Source organism: Saccostrea cucullata, unplaced genomic scaffold (assembly GCF_032062105.1).
Source record: "Saccostrea cucullata isolate Sc308-1 unplaced genomic scaffold, CSIRO_AGI_Scuc_v1 ctg305, whole genome shotgun sequence".
NCBI classification, from domain to species: domain Eukaryota; kingdom Metazoa; phylum Mollusca; class Bivalvia; order Ostreida; family Ostreidae; genus Saccostrea; species Saccostrea cuccullata.
This window is the reverse complement of record NW_026938238.1, coordinates 940,739-958,817: the sequence shown is the minus strand read 5'-3', so window position 1 is coordinate 958,817 and position 18,079 is coordinate 940,739. Positions and strand designations below refer to the sequence as shown.

Genomic DNA, 18,079 nt, shown 5'->3' with positions numbered 1-18,079 from the left:
AGATCGCTAAAAATTAATTACGTTGTAGTTATTATAGCTGCATTTTTAAATCGCTTAAATTGCTGCTCGCTAAAATTAAAATACCCCCTTTTATGGTAAAATTGCTAAATTTGCGTCTCGCTTAAATTTCAACTTATATGGTAGATTTGAACTGTTTTCCCCCTCAGTTCTAACCTTAATACTCAAACTAATCTCAAAGTGATTAGGTATAAAATCGCGGATTTATTATAAAAAGACAGTTTGATAAAAAATGTAGATTTTAAATAATTAAATGAAGTATAAAAGGGGTCGCAACAACAACGTAGCATCCAAGAAGGGCACCATTCTAAAAATATAAACAAAATTTCTTTAAAAATTATAATTTTTTAATAAAAAAAATGTATGTAGTGACAGAATATATGGAGAACAGTATTTAAACTCAAAAGGTCTATTAATTAAACATTAGATCTCCAAAAATCATAAGAGGGCTCCTTGTCATGATCGGGAATTAACGGAAAAATCCATCGATAATTAATTTTGCATATAATGGCCTAATAATTATTATGAAGATGTCAGTCAGGATTAGACATAATGATAAATTGTATTTGCTGACATGGTCATTGTATCGACCATTATAGAACTTACGAAATGATGATTTTAAACGAGACTGTTGATATTCTTGTGTCAGCAATTTGTGTCAATAATGTACGTATACGTATAGAACATGCTGTTGCGTAAAAATCAACTGAGAGTTGTAAATCCCGTATGCAGGTGATGAAGGTATATTGCTGTATAAGTAAAAGTAAGTTGACGATTGAAAAGTATAAGTTATTTATCATAAAGCTTGGTAATTAGATTACCATTAACGACTAGTTAAAGTAAAAATCCAGATATGAAACAGATGTGTAAGACTCTGTAGTATCTTTTATTTCAAGCCCACAGGAATATTTCGTATCGACATTAGAATGAAAATAACCATTGTTAAAGCTGAACACGACTCTTAAATAGGCATACGCCATTTTCGATATCAATATCTACGATACATCAACACTAGAGGGCTAGCTGTTCAGCAGAGCGAACGTTCGCGAGGGCTCGCTACAATTCCTTATACCTCCAAAAAATAATTTTGGCAAATGCTCGCGAGCGCTCGCCACAATTCCTTATACCTACAATAGTAATTTTGGCGAACGTTCGCTCTCCTCTGCTGAACAGGCCTCATGGTATACTCTTCAGATTCGTCACACCTGACTGCTTTATTGTCACGGGTATCGGCGTGGAATGGCGACCCGTGTTCGTTCTGGTTATCTTGCATTACCTTTTTTTCATATTACAATTACGTGTATCTGTGTTTGTTTTTATACAGCACTTACCTGTACAACTGTAAGTTTCTTTGGTATCTTACATTCCTGCATTAGACGAAGTATTTCGTTATCATTGTCGCTAACGAGTGCTGTATTGCATATGTCCATCTACACCGGTGTCGAGTGATTACACTGAACAGTGACAAAGTCCTGCCTTTTATATAGGGGTTTGCAGGTATAGCGATTCTCCGAACAAAAATGGCGGACACATTCCTTCTACGAATCGTGTTCAGTTTAAATCGACAATACGTCGTCGATATATCTAAATGTCGAGCTTCAGGCCACAACAAGTGTTTATTTTTCTTTTTCCTCACGAGAATTCTGCTTCACATGAATACAGAAATAGGCCTGATAATAACGTGATGCAGTTGAATTCCAATTGATTTTTGGAAGACCTCGTCTCCAAAAACAAAAAAAAAAGATATTGTCAATAAGAAACTTATTAAGCATCTTTTTAATTTCAATTGCAGAATACCTGTAAGTTCAGTCAGGATGTTTTACGGAGGAATGCCACAGCAAAATTTTATTTTGTAGATCTGCAGGTCATCACGTTTAAAGAATGGTTTCAGCATAGACCATTATTAGCTCTTAAATATTATATATATATTATATGAAAATTTTGATGTTTTTTTAGAGAAAGCGGCAAAAAAAGTTTTATTTACAAATACGGAGCTGTTTACCTCAATATCTATACTTACCTGCATCAACTTTTTGCATTTTCCCCGGGCTGCCTACGATTTTGCCTGAACTTTTGAGACCACCCCTGTGGTATCATACACTATGTGTATACCCATAATGCGCTAGCACTTCCGCTTCAGTTTTGTTCGGGCATCTTGGAAGAAAACTGCGCGTTTTCTTCTGTGATTAATTTTTGTTTCTAAGCCTGCGATTAAAGATGTCTGATTCGTACAAAATATGTAAAAAATATAACAGAGAAATGACAGTTTTAGACGATCACGCAGAATGCTATCGACATCGCGTCTGCAATGAAGCGTTTCCCTGTGAAGTTTGCATAACTTGGACAGAGGAAAAGCGGGCGTTAATGAATAAAATGATTGAACGCAAGAAATCTGAAACTGGTAAGAAATCGGCCACGGTGTCAAATCCAGCGACAGAAATTCCCTCTGTGGGGAATAATACTTGTTCTGATTCACAAGCTTCCTCTGCGGGAAACCTAGTTGTATCAGAATCGCTACCTCTCTCGGACGAGAGACAAAATGGCGGCAATTTGACACAGGGGTTTTTCCCATCACAAATGAGTAATTTACCCCCTTTCACGCTGGGAAATTTTGAAACTCAGTGGCAGCAGTATCAAGAAAATTTCATGCGAAATTTGATAGACGCCAGAGTTAAAGAATTAGTACATGGCGCAAGTAAACAGACTGAAAAACCGTCTGCTACAAGTTCACAGAGTAAGTCTACGAGGTTCGATAGATTTCGACCTTCAGATGATCAACACTCAAGAGAGTCAGATGATGATGATCTCATCAGTCACAGAGGTGACAACGATCCAGTTGTGAACAATTCACAAATTGACGATATTGTTCAAGTCCATGATGAGGACAACCAGTCTGAGTTTGATAACTCTGTTGCAGGTTCTGTGCATACAGAATTTAATGATTCATGTACAGTTGACTGGAAAAATTTTGTTAAGAAGGTTACTTCTGAATTGAAAATAGATTCTGAGAAAACTTCTGAAAATCAGGATCGAGATTTCAAGTCGTATATGTCAGAACGCTTGATAGGGTCAAAAACGTGTACCCAACAACAAGCATTGCCTCTAGACGGTTACATCTTGAACACGTTAACGGACGTTGATGAGGAGTTCCAGCGTAAGGGTACAATACGCACTTATAAAGCTTCAGATGATGAGAAGTACAGAGTAACATCTGCAGATTTTGATAAATATTGCACAACGCCACGACTTGATGATAACATCGAGGACAGTAGCTTCGCAAGGAAAGGTAATAAAAATTCTTACCGTTTCCGTAATCAAACATTGCATTCACGTAGCAATGAGTTGTGGAAGATAGATCAAGGGTCGCGTCTTCTTCTGAGAGAGTTGACTTATGCTTCTCTTATTACCTCGTATGTGGATAATGTAGTATCTGATGAGGACAAGACAGAGGCCCTTCAAGCACTGATGCAAGTTTTTAAGTCGATGGATGATGTTACTTCACGTATCTTAGTGGGTGCAGTTGCAGCACGAAGAGCCATTCACGTCGAAGATCTCGCATTTAAAAACAAGGCAACTGAAAATAAACTCCTTGTACAGTCTACTCTGAATCCTAAACTCTTTTGTGGGAAATATTTTGACATCCTTCACTCAAGTGCAGAAAGTTTACGGGATGCTAAAGAAACACACCACTTGAGAAATTCAAAGCAGAGAGATGGTTCTAACCCGAATTCTGCAAGAAAGAGGAAAAGAGAAGAGTCAGCTGGTACTTCAGAGCAGAAAGAACAGCAACCAACTGTTGCAAAGAAGGGGAAGTTTTCTACTGACAGAAATGCAAAGACTGGCCTGGGAAGAGGGCGAAAGTTGAATTCTCAGGTTTCTTTCAAAAACCAAAATCGTAGCTCGGCCCAAGATCGTTTGGGGTTTCGTCCCCAGAAGTAAGCTTACAAGTTCAACTATAGACTCGCCTAGAGTTGCAGAAATAAGCCAAAGTAGGCTGTCGGATCCTTTCTTACCACAGGGAGTAGATGAAAATTACATCCGACGAATGGGTTTTGAAAATAGTCCAGGAAGGACTCAAGCTTGTTTTCCTAAACCATCCTCCAAAGACAGGAGTAAGAATCACAAATGTACAAAATGTTGCTCAAAAACAATGTATTTTAGAAGAGATTGAAAGTTTATTAGAAAAGCATGCCATAGAGACTGTTCCAAAGGCCCAGGAAGGTCACGGGTTTTACAGCACCTTTTTTGTAGTTCCCAAACGAGACGGAGGGTACCGTCCAATTCTCAATTTGAAACCCTTAAATGTTTTTCTCCACAATCAGCATTTCAAGATGGAATCTCTGAAGTCAATCATACAAGCTTTGAATGTAGGAGATTGGGTTGCATCAATAGACCCAAAGGATGCATATCTACATGTTCCGATTTATCCAGAGGACAAAAAATACCTCAGATTTTGCATAGACAACAACCATTATCAATTCAGGTCAATGCCGTTCGGTCTTGCAACAGCTCCAAGAGTATTCACAAAACTAATGGCAGCTGTAGGAGCGCATCTCAGAAGTCAGCAGATTTTCATTTACATGTACTTGGACGATTGGCTGCTGAAAAATGCAGATCAAATGACATTAATGCACCAACTTCAGAGAACTCTGTTGCTGCTGATGGATCTAGGTTTGGTGATAAATCAATCGAAATCAATACTACAACCAACTCAACAGATTACTTATCTGGGAGCTCTATTTCACCTCCAACGTGGTGTGGTTTACCCAAGTTTGGACCGTTTCCACAGTCTTTGTGGAGTAATTTCAACCATGGTTACAGCTTCCTTTATCCCAGCACATACTTTTCTCAGAGTCCTTGGGCTAATGGCAGCCTGCATAGACTTGGTACCTTTTGCCAGACTACAAATGTGCCCAATTCAATTCTGCCTATTATCCCAGTGGCGTCCACATTTGGACAACCTGGAACACATGATTCAGGTCAGCGAATTCCTCATTCCACATCTACTTTGGTGGACAAAGCAAGAAAACGTCCTTGCGGGGACATCTATCCTGAGTTTCAAGGCAGATCTAACATTGTGGATAGATGCCTCATCTTACGGATGGGGAGCCCACCTAGAAGATCGCAATGTGTCAGGCAGATGGTCAGTGGAGGAACAACTATCAACAACTATCACACATAAATCTGTTGGAACTCAGTGCAGTGGAAAAAGCCCTTCATCACTTCAAAAACAATGTCAAACACAAACAGATCCTATTGAGGACAGACAACTCAACAGTAGTGTCCTACATCAATCGCCAGGGAGGAACAAAATCTCCAGCCCTGTGCATGTTGACATGGAGGCTTCTGCATTGATGTCGCCTTTGGGGTGTTCAACTTCATGCAGCCCACATTCCCGGGAAAAGGAATGTGATAGCAGACCAGTTGTCCAGAGGACGACAAATTCCGAAAATGACAGAATGGAGTCTCAATCAGGGAGTAGTTCAGCAGATTTTTCACATTTTCTCCACTCCAAACATAGATCTGTTTGCGACAAGGGAAAATCGGAAACTAACAGTTTTTTGTTCTCCCTTCCCGGATCCTCTAGCATGGGGATGCGATGCTCTAGCTGTAGACTGGATAGGAATGTTTGCATGTGCATTCCCACCACCAATACTAATTCCAAAAGTGCTGAAAAAAGTAGAACAGGAAACGTGTGTGCTTCTTCTCATAGCTCCGTTCTCACCAAGACAGTCGTGGTTTCCAGACCTACTCAATCTGTTAATAGACTTTCCAAGGGAACTACCAATAATAACAAACTTGTTAACACAAAAGAGGGGACAGTTCATTCATCCAAGTCCAGAAAGTCTACATTTGGCCGTTTGGAAAATTTCAAACAACAAAGACTTGCGCATCAATTTTCTGAAAAAGCTAAGTCCTTCATCTCCAACTCTCGCAGAGAATCAACAAGAAAAATGTATGATGCTAGACTACGTATCTACAGAGAATGGTGCACCTCAAACCAGAAAGATCCTTTTGAGGCCTCTGTAGCTGATTTGGCCGACTTTTTCATCTACTTGCATGAAGAACGCAGTTGTAAGCCAAACACTATTACAGGTTATAGATCGGCTATAGCATCTATTCACAAAGGTTGGAATAACAGTTCTGTCAGTAACAATACTGATATATCGAAATTAATTAAAGGAATCTATAATTCTGAACCAAATGTACGACCATTACTTCCAAATTGGGATCTACCATCAGTTCTATGGAAATTGTGTGATTATCATTTTGAACCAATGAATTCTTGTGATATGAAGTTTCTTACTTGGAAAACTGTGTTTCTAGTAGCATTGTCAACAGCTTCTAGAGTGAGTGAAATTCATGCTCTTTCTACGGGAGAGACGCATTTGCGTTTAGAAAGGAACGGAATTCGACTTTTACCAAATATGCAGTTTTTGGCCAAAACTCAGATTGGGAAAGCCATGGAAACCTATGTTCATACCAGAGTTCAACACCTTTGCAACAGACAGTCGAGACTTGCTTTTGTGTCCATGCAGAGCATTAAAAATATATCTGGAAAGAACAAAGTCTTCTCGTGGTAATGAAAAGTGTTTGTTTTTAACTTACAAATCAGATCTACAAAAACCAGCATCAAAGAATTCCATATCAAGATGTATTGTATCTCTGGTCAAGTTTGTTTATGAACACAGTGACAGTAGTGAACCTTTAGGTAGCATACGTGCACTTGACACAAGACGACTGGCAACTTCATGGGCCCTTTTCAATGGAGCAACAGTAGAAGAAATTTAATTACAGACGGCTCATTGGGCAACAGAAACCACTTTTACTTCATTCTACATGAGGGATGTTCCTAAAGGTGAAGCTCGGTTTGCCAAGTCTTCAGTCCTTGACACATCCAGATGGGCAAAGGGAAAAGAATAGAAATAAAGTACACCTGTAATGGTGAGTGCAATCTTTATTTTTACTATTTTTATAGTTAGTAAATTAACTTAATCATTGTCCCGCCCTATTTCTGCACAAATTCCGCAAAAAGTTGATGCAGGTAAGTATAGATATTGAGGTAAACTGGAGGTTTTTAAATGTAAAACCCCTGTTTACGATATATCTATACTTACCTGCATCACCCACCCCTTATAAGTTATTTATTTGGGTCCTAGTTCTCTAGGTCCTCACAAAACTGAAGCGGAAGTGCTAGCGCATTATGGGTATACACATAGTGTATGATACCACAGGGGTGGTCTCAAAAGTTCAGGCAAAATCGTAGGCAGCTCGGGGAAAATGCAAAAAGTTGATGCAGGTAAGTATAGATATATCGTAAATAGGGGTTTTACATTTAAAAAGCTCCATTATATGGAATTCCACATGTATTTTTTTCTTGTAATATGAGTTAACCATTATTCTCTTTCACAGGTTATACTCCTAGTTAATAATGGAGTCGGGTGTCTTCATCGTACTGTTCATGTTTCTTGCGATGACACATTGTTACTGGTTTGAAGAGGGCTACCATCATCATTATACTTACTCCTCTACCACTAACACTCTAGGAATGTACAACGTTACTGTTGTAATTAAGGTAAGTTTGGATTCTAATACTTGTAATCATGATCGCATGTTGTATTGTATACCTTACTGCTAAAACATTGTATCATAGATTTTCACTATGTTAACCAAAATAAGATATCTGTATCAATAACTTGACATTCGGATTTATCGACGAAGGTATCATTTGTTACATTCATTCATATGTCGACTCGATAATGAATCATTGAATAACAATGTACTATTTTTTGAAAGCATATATCAGCGCAATAGCAAAAGTATTCGCGATTTTTCAAAATGGCGGCCGGAAACAAGGACGCGCATAACAAAATAAAACTATTTTAAAAGTATGAAAAACTGATTTACTGTTTTCAAGATTTTGTGAGTTGACCTTTGGATCTTATTACTGCCTGGATCCGACGGGGAATCGATAGGAATAGGTTTCTTACATACACAAGGGCGATGTTTTGCCAGATGTCAAGTATTGCATTAAAAAGTTCGTCCTGGGTTTTGATGTCTATGGTCGTGTTTTGAAGTGAACGTTTTATTTTCAAACAAATATTTTCAATTATATTAATGTCCGGGGACTGTGCCGGCCATGTGATGGAAGGAATGCTGTTGTTTGTCTTATATTCACACGTAATCCTGGCTCTGTGCACGGGTGCATTGTCATCTTGAAATAGGTTAAGTTTTATTGGGAAAATGCCTCGCTATAACTGGCCACAAATGTTCGTCGAGTATATCTATATACTTTTGAGCAGTTATGTTGCCATTGACAAGACACAAAGTCCCTACACCATCGTAAGTAATACATCCCCATACCATAACTGCAACTCGACATTTACGGGGAGGGCACATGCATTGGGGTAGGTACGCCTCATTTGCTCTTCTCCAGACATAAACCCGGTGATTATCTCCAATATTACAACTTGACTTTCGTCAGAAAATATGACATTTTGCCAATATTGTTCCACTGTCAGTCGTCGTTTATCCAAACACCAAGATAATCGCTTTTTCCGATTAACTTCACGAACAACCATCCGTTTTCTCACAAATTTCTTTGATAGCCTTTTTTCTAAGAAATCTCTGGACTGTACATTTACTTACAGTTTCTGTAGGACATTTTCCTTCATTTAAATCTAACGTAACATTATTTAGGGTCCTGTATCTGTTGCTTTTGACCGTCCGCATAATCCAGTTTTCATCTCTGTGTGACAACTTTCGAGGTCTTCCCGTTCGGTGTAAATTTTTAACAGTTCCCCGTTGAATAATCTTATTCCAAACAGATCTCACGGTAGATTCACTAATATTCAACACACGAACTATTTCTGAAGTTTTGTGATTCTCACTTTTCAAAGTTACGATTAGATTTTTAGTTTCAGCACTCAGCTCAGAAGATTTTCGACCCATGGTTAAATTCTGCTTGTTTACATTCACTACGGAAGTGCAGACGATAATTTAATATAAAATTACGTCATTTCCTACATTAACATAACTCCTTAAAAAAATAAACAGATAACTCTTATTTTCCATAGAGTTATCTCTCTTTTCCTACTCGAGACGCGAAAATGAGCCGTCGCCATTTTTAAAAATCGCGAATACTTTTGCTATGGCGCTGTCCTCAAGCTAAACCATCCCGAAAGAGAATTTATACATTTTTGTTAGATTTCGTCAGTTGGGCTAGTTTTCGCAGTAGATAAAACTCGCATTTGGATGTCTTATATATAAAAAAAATCTTTACATTGTGTTCATAGTTTCGAATCAGGAATGTCAACAGAACTGACAATGGTGCCTCTCTACACCAACTTCATTTCGATGCTGTGACTATGAGAACACAAGACGGTTATTGTACGTTAAATTATCTAAAAAAAATTATTATTAATCACACATAAATTTTTATCGATATGTAATTTAAATTTTTAATTTAAAAAAAAACACATTTTCCTTGAACAAAAAGTTGAAAATATCAAACAGCTGTATCATGCCAATTTCACTATGTTTTGTAGTTTTTGATAATCCGAAGAAGTGGGATCTAACAAAAAGGTTTGCATTTGAGTCTTTTGCTGCAAATTTTGTGTTAATACTGCATATGCAAAAAGATTAAATATTAAAAATATAAATTTAATGAATTATTTTTCTGTAAATTCAATTATTTAAAATGATTTGACTTAATTTTAGCTTCCTCTTTGAGATTGAACAATCAGGGTTAATTCAATTCGTCCATGTCCATCCCGATGACGAATTCGAATTAATGACAATGAAAAAGGCTCTTACTGGAACACTATCAGCAAATTATAAGGTCTGTAAGATTTTGAATTTAGTTATTGCATGATCTAGAAATAAGGAAGTCCCAGTGTTTGATCTGATTTAGTTTTTTTTTATTTCTAAGGTAGAAAATAAGGATACGTGGGAATACAAATCAACAGAAATAGACCACGGAGGTAAAGACTTACTTCAATCAATTTAATACGTAATTTAAGAATAATTCAAAACTACACATTTTTGTACGCATTACATTATTTGGAAAACATTAAACATTTATTGACTAGGTTCGACGGCAACATGCGTTTTGTCGGCCCCATGAACAAAACTGTCTGCCGGAGGCTATTAAGCAAACAGTTTTGTTCGAGGGTCGACAAAAAGCATTTTGCCCGTGAACACACAGTCAATAAATGTTTGTTATACCTTTCACTTTTTTATTTTGTGGACATACATGTATCTTGTAATGTCTTCCGTGATGTAACATCAGGTCCGTCGATGTTGAACACCAAGGAATTATCAAAGTACTCAGAAGTACAGAGAGCCGGGCTCATTTACAGAGTAGAATGGATTTCTTACATGAATCACGTTTATATTCTGATGAAAAAATTATTTTAAAACTATCAATATAAATGATAAGACACTGACAGTGAGTTTTTCAATCCTAATACCACGGTCCGAATCAGAATGTTTTTTGTCAGAATCAGAATTAATCTGGTATCGCAGCTGAATGTAAACAAACAGGCCAGTCTGGTTCCCTCTCCTACTTTACTGTGTATGTGTAGAGAACTACGGTAACACTGATTATCAAAAATCCTTACGCTAATGAACTAAGTTTTCAAAGTCATTACTACTAATGTTTATTTTATATAGATAAATCTTTGTTTTATTTTTGTTGCTTTATTTAGCGTTTGTATTATCTCAAAAGCGGTTGAAAGTAAGAACTATATTTTTGCACGTAACTTTAAAATGGAGACTATGGGGTCAACATCCTGCCTTGAACAGGATCACATAAGCCGGCAATTGCTCTTTGAGCAATAAGCCCGGCTAAAAATGAGATTAACCTCCGACCATTGTGTGACTAAGTGGCCCAACATCTCATCTACAGGTCCAACATCTCACTCAGCGCTCAAACATTGACTTTTTATGCCCGCTCAGTAAAAGATTAGAAATGTTAGACTTTTTTTCGTATAGATTTGTATAGGAATAATATTTAAAGGTATAAGAATCATAATTGCACCATTCATTTTTTTTTATATTAGGAAAGCTTTCACATAACTACAGAGGATTGAAGACGAGAACAGGAGTTGTTCTCCATAAGCAGCATAGAAGTAGTGATGAAATCCATAGACAACATGACAGGGTATGGACATTTCCTCTAAATGTATTGTGATAATGAATCCTGGTGCATAAGCAAGTATTATAGCGAGCGCAGTGACGCTAGAGAAGCGAGCTCAATTGACTAACGTGTAAGAACAGAAGAAATTCGGAATGAAATCTGTACGTACGTCAGGCAAAATTTCTTGTGAAACATTCCCAGAATTCCTTTACTACCCAATGTTCTTTGCGCGAATAAATAAATAAATAATAACGTAAAGCATAAAAGGCTTTCAGTTTGTAGAAATCTTTCAAAGAAACAAAAAATGATTCTGCAATGTTTTTCGAACAAAATTGCACTAGGTCTATAGTTTCAACCAGACGCTCGGTTGTCTCCGTAAGCTCTGACGAGCTCCGTGACGTCATGTGACGTCATAGCTAGCCGAGATATCTCGTGCGGTTTGATGTTTGAAGTCGCTGATCTATTTTTAAAGTGTTTTTGATAGTACAACTGCGCTCGCCCCAACGGTCACGCCGTAAAACATATTATTTTTATGATTATGACAAAAGTATTCTCATAAGAAATCAAAGAGTGGGATACAGTCTTACCTTTATAACAAAAAAAAAAAAACAAAACAAAAAACACTTGCTAAGAAGACACTAGTATATAATTATTTAAGGTTGGATTCTTCTCACATTTCTTGTATTTAAAAATTAATGAAATTTTCACAGAATCAAGAGGACAATATCACTAAGTGATGGTATAAGTGAGATTTAACAGGTCTGGACGATTTCTAAATAAGAAAGTCAGGAACGATAACCGAAAGTTGCTATAAATGTACATCAAGTACACGTAATTCTTTTTCTGTCCAATCAGACAACAGCATTTTTACACACCCCTAAGCATATCTTAAAAGAACAAAAAGATAACACGTGCTGTGGTTTTTTTTCCTCAAAAAGATTTTTTTAACAAAAAATCTGTAGAAGTAAGATGAAAACTTTTGAAGAATAAGGTATTCCCCACATTTTTACCGTGAACAACCTTGACATTTTTATTTCGGTAAAGAAAAAAAAATGCACAGTAGAATGTAATCGTTTACAGAGGTATAGATCGCACCAGCAAGTTTTTATCAAGTTGTATTATAACATTTACTAAAATATATTTTATGATGGTAAATATAATTTTGTTTAGCCGTCCGATTTTCATCGATAATGCTTAAATTCCATGTGTATAGATCAACTCACACAAGTGGTTATTGTATGGACAATACACATATAGTTTTAAATTATCACGGGTTTCATAATACTTAGCTATGCAGACTTTGAATTGGCATAAGGAAAGGCGTATAACGTGGAGAAAAGAGAATCCTGTAATTATACATGAATGCGTTTTATCCCAATATCTTACCTCGCATATCAGAAACTGCATGGACTATTTTGTAATAAACACTCAAAAATGATAAAGACTGATATCTTTTCGATAAGATTTTTATGTCAGGCTCTAAAAACTGAAAATTTACCGTATTTATATCAAATTTTAACTTAAGTTAAACTTTAAGGATGGCTACCTTCTAGAGACAGATTTTTTTTTATCCCACTTAAAACGTATTCTGAGGTTTTAAGTCGTGTTTGTTCACGGTAGAATTGTCATAAATATTATATTATTCCCAAATGCGCGTAAAGTTTACAAAAAGTTTATTCTAAAAAAATCTTTTGAGTAATAAACTTAAAAACCATGTGTTTTATTTATTTTCTCATGGGTTTGTCTAAATGCTGTTATCTGATTGGTCAGAAGGACTAGCTTATTCTGTGTATTAATAGCAATTCACAGTTATCGTTCTTGACTTCCTTATTTAGAAATCATCCAGACCTGTTTAATTTGACCGTTTAATATTAGAGGCAAGGTCGGGTCAAGGTCATTACCTTTTTCCTGGACATTAAGAATAAATAATTATACTTTTTCCAATCATGCGATTCTTACTTGTATTTCAAAAGATTGAATGTTTTTCTTTTTGCGTAAAAAGATACTACCATATATGGCCTTTAAGATTGATATTACCAAACTGACATTCAAATAAAATGGATATTTGCTAATCCGAATTTCCTCTACTTTTCTTAAAATCTTAGGATTTATAAGTTATTTTGATATGCTTCCTATATTTATCTATTTCCAATTTTCACATATAGTAAAGTTTTCACATACAGGTACAAAATGATACAAAAACTAAACGTTTTGATCGTTTACTAAGAGAGAAAAACACTTTTTATAGATTTTTGGCTTAAATCTGTACTTAGATTTGAACCATTTAAAAGCCAACATAGTTCTAGTATGTGCGAAAAATCTTATTTATTAGGTCACCTGAGTAAACTCAGGTGACCTATTGCTATCTGTTTTCGTCCGTCGTCGTGCGTCGTGCGTCGTCCGTCGTGCGTTAACATTTGAACATTTTCAGCTTCTTCTCTGCAACCACTGAACCAATTTCAACCAAATTTGGCACAAAGCATCTATGGGTGAAGGGGAACAAAAATTGTGAATTTCATGATCCCTGCCCCCCTGGGGCCTGAGGGGTGGGGCCAAAACCACTAAAATTAATGCAATCTTTAAAAATCTTCTTCTTTATTCCTGGACATGAAGCTGTCAAATTGTTTGCATGATTGTAATTAGCAATGAGTCCTCTACCAAAATTGTGAAATTCATGGCCCCAGGGTCAGGGGTTCTAGTGCTAGGGCGGGGCTAAATAAGTAGGTAGTGAAAATGCATTATTTCTTTGAAAATCTTCTTCTCTGCTCCTGGGTATTAAATAAACCAACTAAGTACATAGTTATGATGAGCAAGAGTGCCTCTACCAAAATTATGAATTTTATGGCCCCAGGGTCAGGGGTTCTTGTGTTAGGGCGGGGTTCTATTGATTATATAGTGAAAATACATGATTTTTTTGAAAATCTTCTTCTCTGCTCCTGGGTATTAAATAAACTAACTAAGTACATACATGTAGTTATGATGAGCAAGAGTGCTTTTTCCAAAATTGTGAATTTTATGGCCCCAGGGTCAGGGGTTCTTGTTTTAGGGTGGGGCTCTAATGATTATATAGTGAAATGCATGAATTCTTTGAACATCTTATCCTTTGCTCCTGGTTAATATACTAATAATCTAATTACATATTTAAGGCCAGGATTTATTTTATTTTCAGTTTCACAAACCCTCAGCTCAAGATTTTGAATTTTCAGAAAAAATAAAACAATTTTTTCTTTCCGATGTCAAATTTGAGTCGGGATCGAGATTTCAAATTTACGAACTCGCACTTCCGCTTTTAAGATGAAACGGCGGGTAAATAAAGCTAGATCTGAGAAGATAGCTTGGTTTAGTGTAAAATTCATCGATACGAGTGCCATTCAAAATGTTTCACCCGTTCAAAGGACAAATAAAATGCTGACGACTTTGCTGCACAATGACATGCTGGTGAGATAATTATATATTCGTTTCAACATGTTCAAAAGTATCTGTCTGTAAATTATTTTCCTCCCCCAGGTTTTAAACTGCCCGTGGTAGCTATTGCATATTGCCAGCGACATTGTTACAGTTTAGGTCTCTGTTATAGCTTACAGTCTAAGCATTATTCTTCAGAAAAGGGTTGCTTACGCATCAGATGTAATGAATAAAACTATGGGAGAAGTTAAGTCCATTTGAGGAAGAAATAAACAATAACCTGAAGAAATAAAAAAAAATCAACTATTAAAAGGCGGCAAGAATATACAAACATATACAGGCATGTAGTATCATTTGTATCAGCCAGAAAAATTATTTTACACTTAATTGAAAAAATGTTCACCCTACTTCCCAATACCCCCTGTCTGTTTTATGATAGGAATTATAATTTTAGGCATCAAGTAAATTTTAGAACAATGTCTACACATTCACCTAACACTACACATATTTAAAAAATGAAGATATATTGAAAGACTTTTAAAGAATTGTTTTTTTAAAATATATTTTGACCAACATCACAAAATTTATATAACTGGCCCAAACTGGCAGATGATGAAATAAGCAATTAAATGTTCTACTTTCCTATTTGTAAGCATTATGTGTCCAGTGGTAAGGAGCCTATTAGAATAGCATAAAAAAAGAATGTATAAATGTTAATAATTGATTTATCCAAAAAAAAAATTATTTCCTTCTCCTTCGGGAGTTTTTTATTCACATGTTCATAACTAAACCTAAACATAAAAAAAATGCTGGCCTTATAATGAAGAAAGGGGTCTCTTTCAAAATAGATAATTTCAGGGCCGCTGGGTCAGGGGTACCAGGGGGTTCTTTGACTAATAATAAATTAATGCTTTGAAATCTGCCCTTTGATAAGCAATGGTGCCTCCTTCAAAATTTGTGAATTTCATGGCTTTTGGATTAAAACACGAACCAAATATAATCGCTGGAAAGTTGTTACATGATACTCAGGTGACCTATAAGGCCCGTGGGCCTCTTGTTTATATATTTTGAAACTTTAGTCTCTTATTATTAATTTAACTTACATTTGAAAATTTTGTCTAGTTTTTGATTGCATAAAAATTATAACTAAATTCAATGTTCTATAATAATTTTGAGAGACAGAAAAGAAGATATATATTCATACACCACCATTCCGCAAAAAATGTAGTCCCTGCTAGTTTTCAAACGCAGTTTACCATTTCTATTTAAACTTGTATAATTGTGATGAGGAAAGAAAAATATGGACTTTTAAATCTCTTACGTCTAAATTTATAAGACATATCAACAAATGTACTTTGAATATTCCATCTAGTCAGAAAAAAGAGAAGAATCCTACCTTAAGGGGGCCGACTATGGTTTTATTGTGTGAAAACTACAATAGCGAAACTCTTCATTTTTATACCATATATAACTTACATTAACTTAAGTGTACATGCAAAGTTTGAGGGAAATCTACCGTCCAGGTATGTTTGAGGGACCGTCCCAAAATACAGGTACATTTACTATAGGATTATATAGGAAAATGCCAATTTTTAGCTTTAAAGCAAATTATACAAATACTACAATAGACATTTTCTTCAAACTATAATATTTGATGAGTAAATCTATATTATACAATATATGTAAGAAACACAAAATTCTACCGTCTTGTTACCTGAGGGGCATCTCAAAATGCAAAAAAAAAAAAAAAAAATAACGAATTTTACTGTTTTTATCGAGTACTACAAAATATGACGGACACTATGGATTCACATAAAAACATAATAAAGATAATGGAGATATTCTCAAATTTCTATGTTTAAAATTTCAACGGCGTATGTTTATTACTTTTTCTTTAATAATACTTTTATTACCCCTATCTTTAAGATCTACAGATTATCATAACGTCAAAAACACACTGTAGCAACGTCAACCTACCTATCACTTGCAAAATCGGTTAAAAAAATCAGTTATATAAAATTGGAATTACATTTTTATGCCTATAATTTCTAAATTTTGTTTAATTGTTAAAAGTAGGTCAAACTACCAAGGTCAAGTTCAAATTGTCAAAATTGTTTGAATCAAATAAAAGATCTTGTCACACAGAGTATACATGTAATTTATGAAATAACTAAGTTTTCAAGCTCAAAAATCCATTAAACAATACAAAATAGCAGCAGAGCAAACATGGACCTCCAAGATATCAGAGGTGGGATCAGGTGCCGTGGAGGAGTGAGCATCCACTGTCGACCGGTAACACCAGCCGTGTGCTCCCTGTCGAGATCGGGAAATCACGGAAATAATCCGTGGTAAATTCAGCGTGTAAATAATAGACTAACAATTGGTATGAAAAACGTCATTCAGCATTTGACTCAAATTGAATTTGCTGACGAGGTCATTATATCGACCATAGAACTTACAAAATGATGACTTTAATCGAGACTGCTGATACTGATTTCCTTGTTTCATCAACTTGTTTGTCATTGATTTACTTTGTTTTCGAAATTTTACATATGTAGAGCATGCTCTTGCATATCAAATCAACTGAGAGATATAAACTCCGTATGTAGATGTTGAAGGTATATTGCTGCATAAGTAAGGGAAGTTGACGATAGAAAAGTTAAAGTCGTCACATTTATCATAGATTGTATGTTGTTTAAAGTCCCTCTCGAGAATTTTTCACTCATATGTGTATATCTCTGTGTATGGTTGAAAAGTCCCAACACATTTACCTTGTTATACTGTTGACTGGAAAGATTTCCAACACTATCTCGACATTGTCATTACACCCATAGGGAGAGGCTGTCCCTAGTTTTTTAATCCAAAATCCCAGACAAAATCAGACAAACAGACAGACAGACTGACTGGTCTAAATCTTTTAACCCCGAAAATTTGTTTACTCGGTCATAAAAAACAGATCTAATTTCAATTATATTTCAAGTGAAAGATCTACGAATGATAGTATGGTTCTGCCGCCTACCTAGAAGAGTTAGTTTTCAAAAGCAAATAAATTTGATTTTTTTTTTTATATTTATATAGTTTTTCTAAAATTTAACAAAATATAATTTATTTTGGGAAAACGAAAAGAGAAAAACAAAACTTTTGGTAGCACGTGTTTTTTTTTTTATTTTGGTAATGAATGGAAACAAGAAAATAATTTGATCCCCTCCCCCGTCCCCCCCCCCCCCCCCCCCCCCCCCCCCCGTGAAACAAAAACACAATTTTTTTCAGGCGTTATCAATTGATTTCTAACAAATCCATATCAAAGACATCGTTAAAATCATACCAGTGGTCATTGAAATTTCATGTTGAAGACAATTCAATATAGGAATTGCACTTAATTCTGATAACGTTTTGTGAAAACTAATCGCAAGATGGTGACGTTCGTAAAAACGTTGGAGCATCTAAATCCTAGAAAAGAAATTTAGCATGGATATCAATGCTGTTAGAAACTTGCAAATTTCGCCATCTTCTATT

General features: G+C 35.7%; 1 protein-coding gene and 1 long non-coding RNA gene across 2 annotated transcripts; both read left to right on the top strand.

The window, feature by feature from the left end:
- Positions 1-2,277: 2,277 nt before the first annotated feature.
- On the top strand, positions 2,278-3,966 carry LOC134249731 (uncharacterized). The gene has a single exon (XM_062732078.1). It carries the CDS (start codon positions 2,278-2,280, stop codon positions 3,955-3,957), a length of 1,680 nt encoding a protein of 559 aa, XP_062588062.1. The 3' UTR covers positions 3,958-3,966.
- Positions 3,967-9,826: 5,860 nt separating this feature from the next.
- Positions 9,827-11,161, top strand: LOC134249752 (uncharacterized). The gene is made up of 3 exons (XR_009988348.1): positions 9,827-9,859; positions 9,950-10,001; positions 11,082-11,161. It is a non-coding gene; the product is annotated as an uncharacterized LOC134249752 (long non-coding RNA).
- Positions 11,162-18,079: the final 6,918 nt, after the last annotated feature.

Coding starts and splice junctions, on each gene's coding strand:
- LOC134249731 (XM_062732078.1), top strand. CDS start 2,278: ATGACAGTTTTAGACGATCACGCAGAATGCTATCGACATCGCGTCTGC.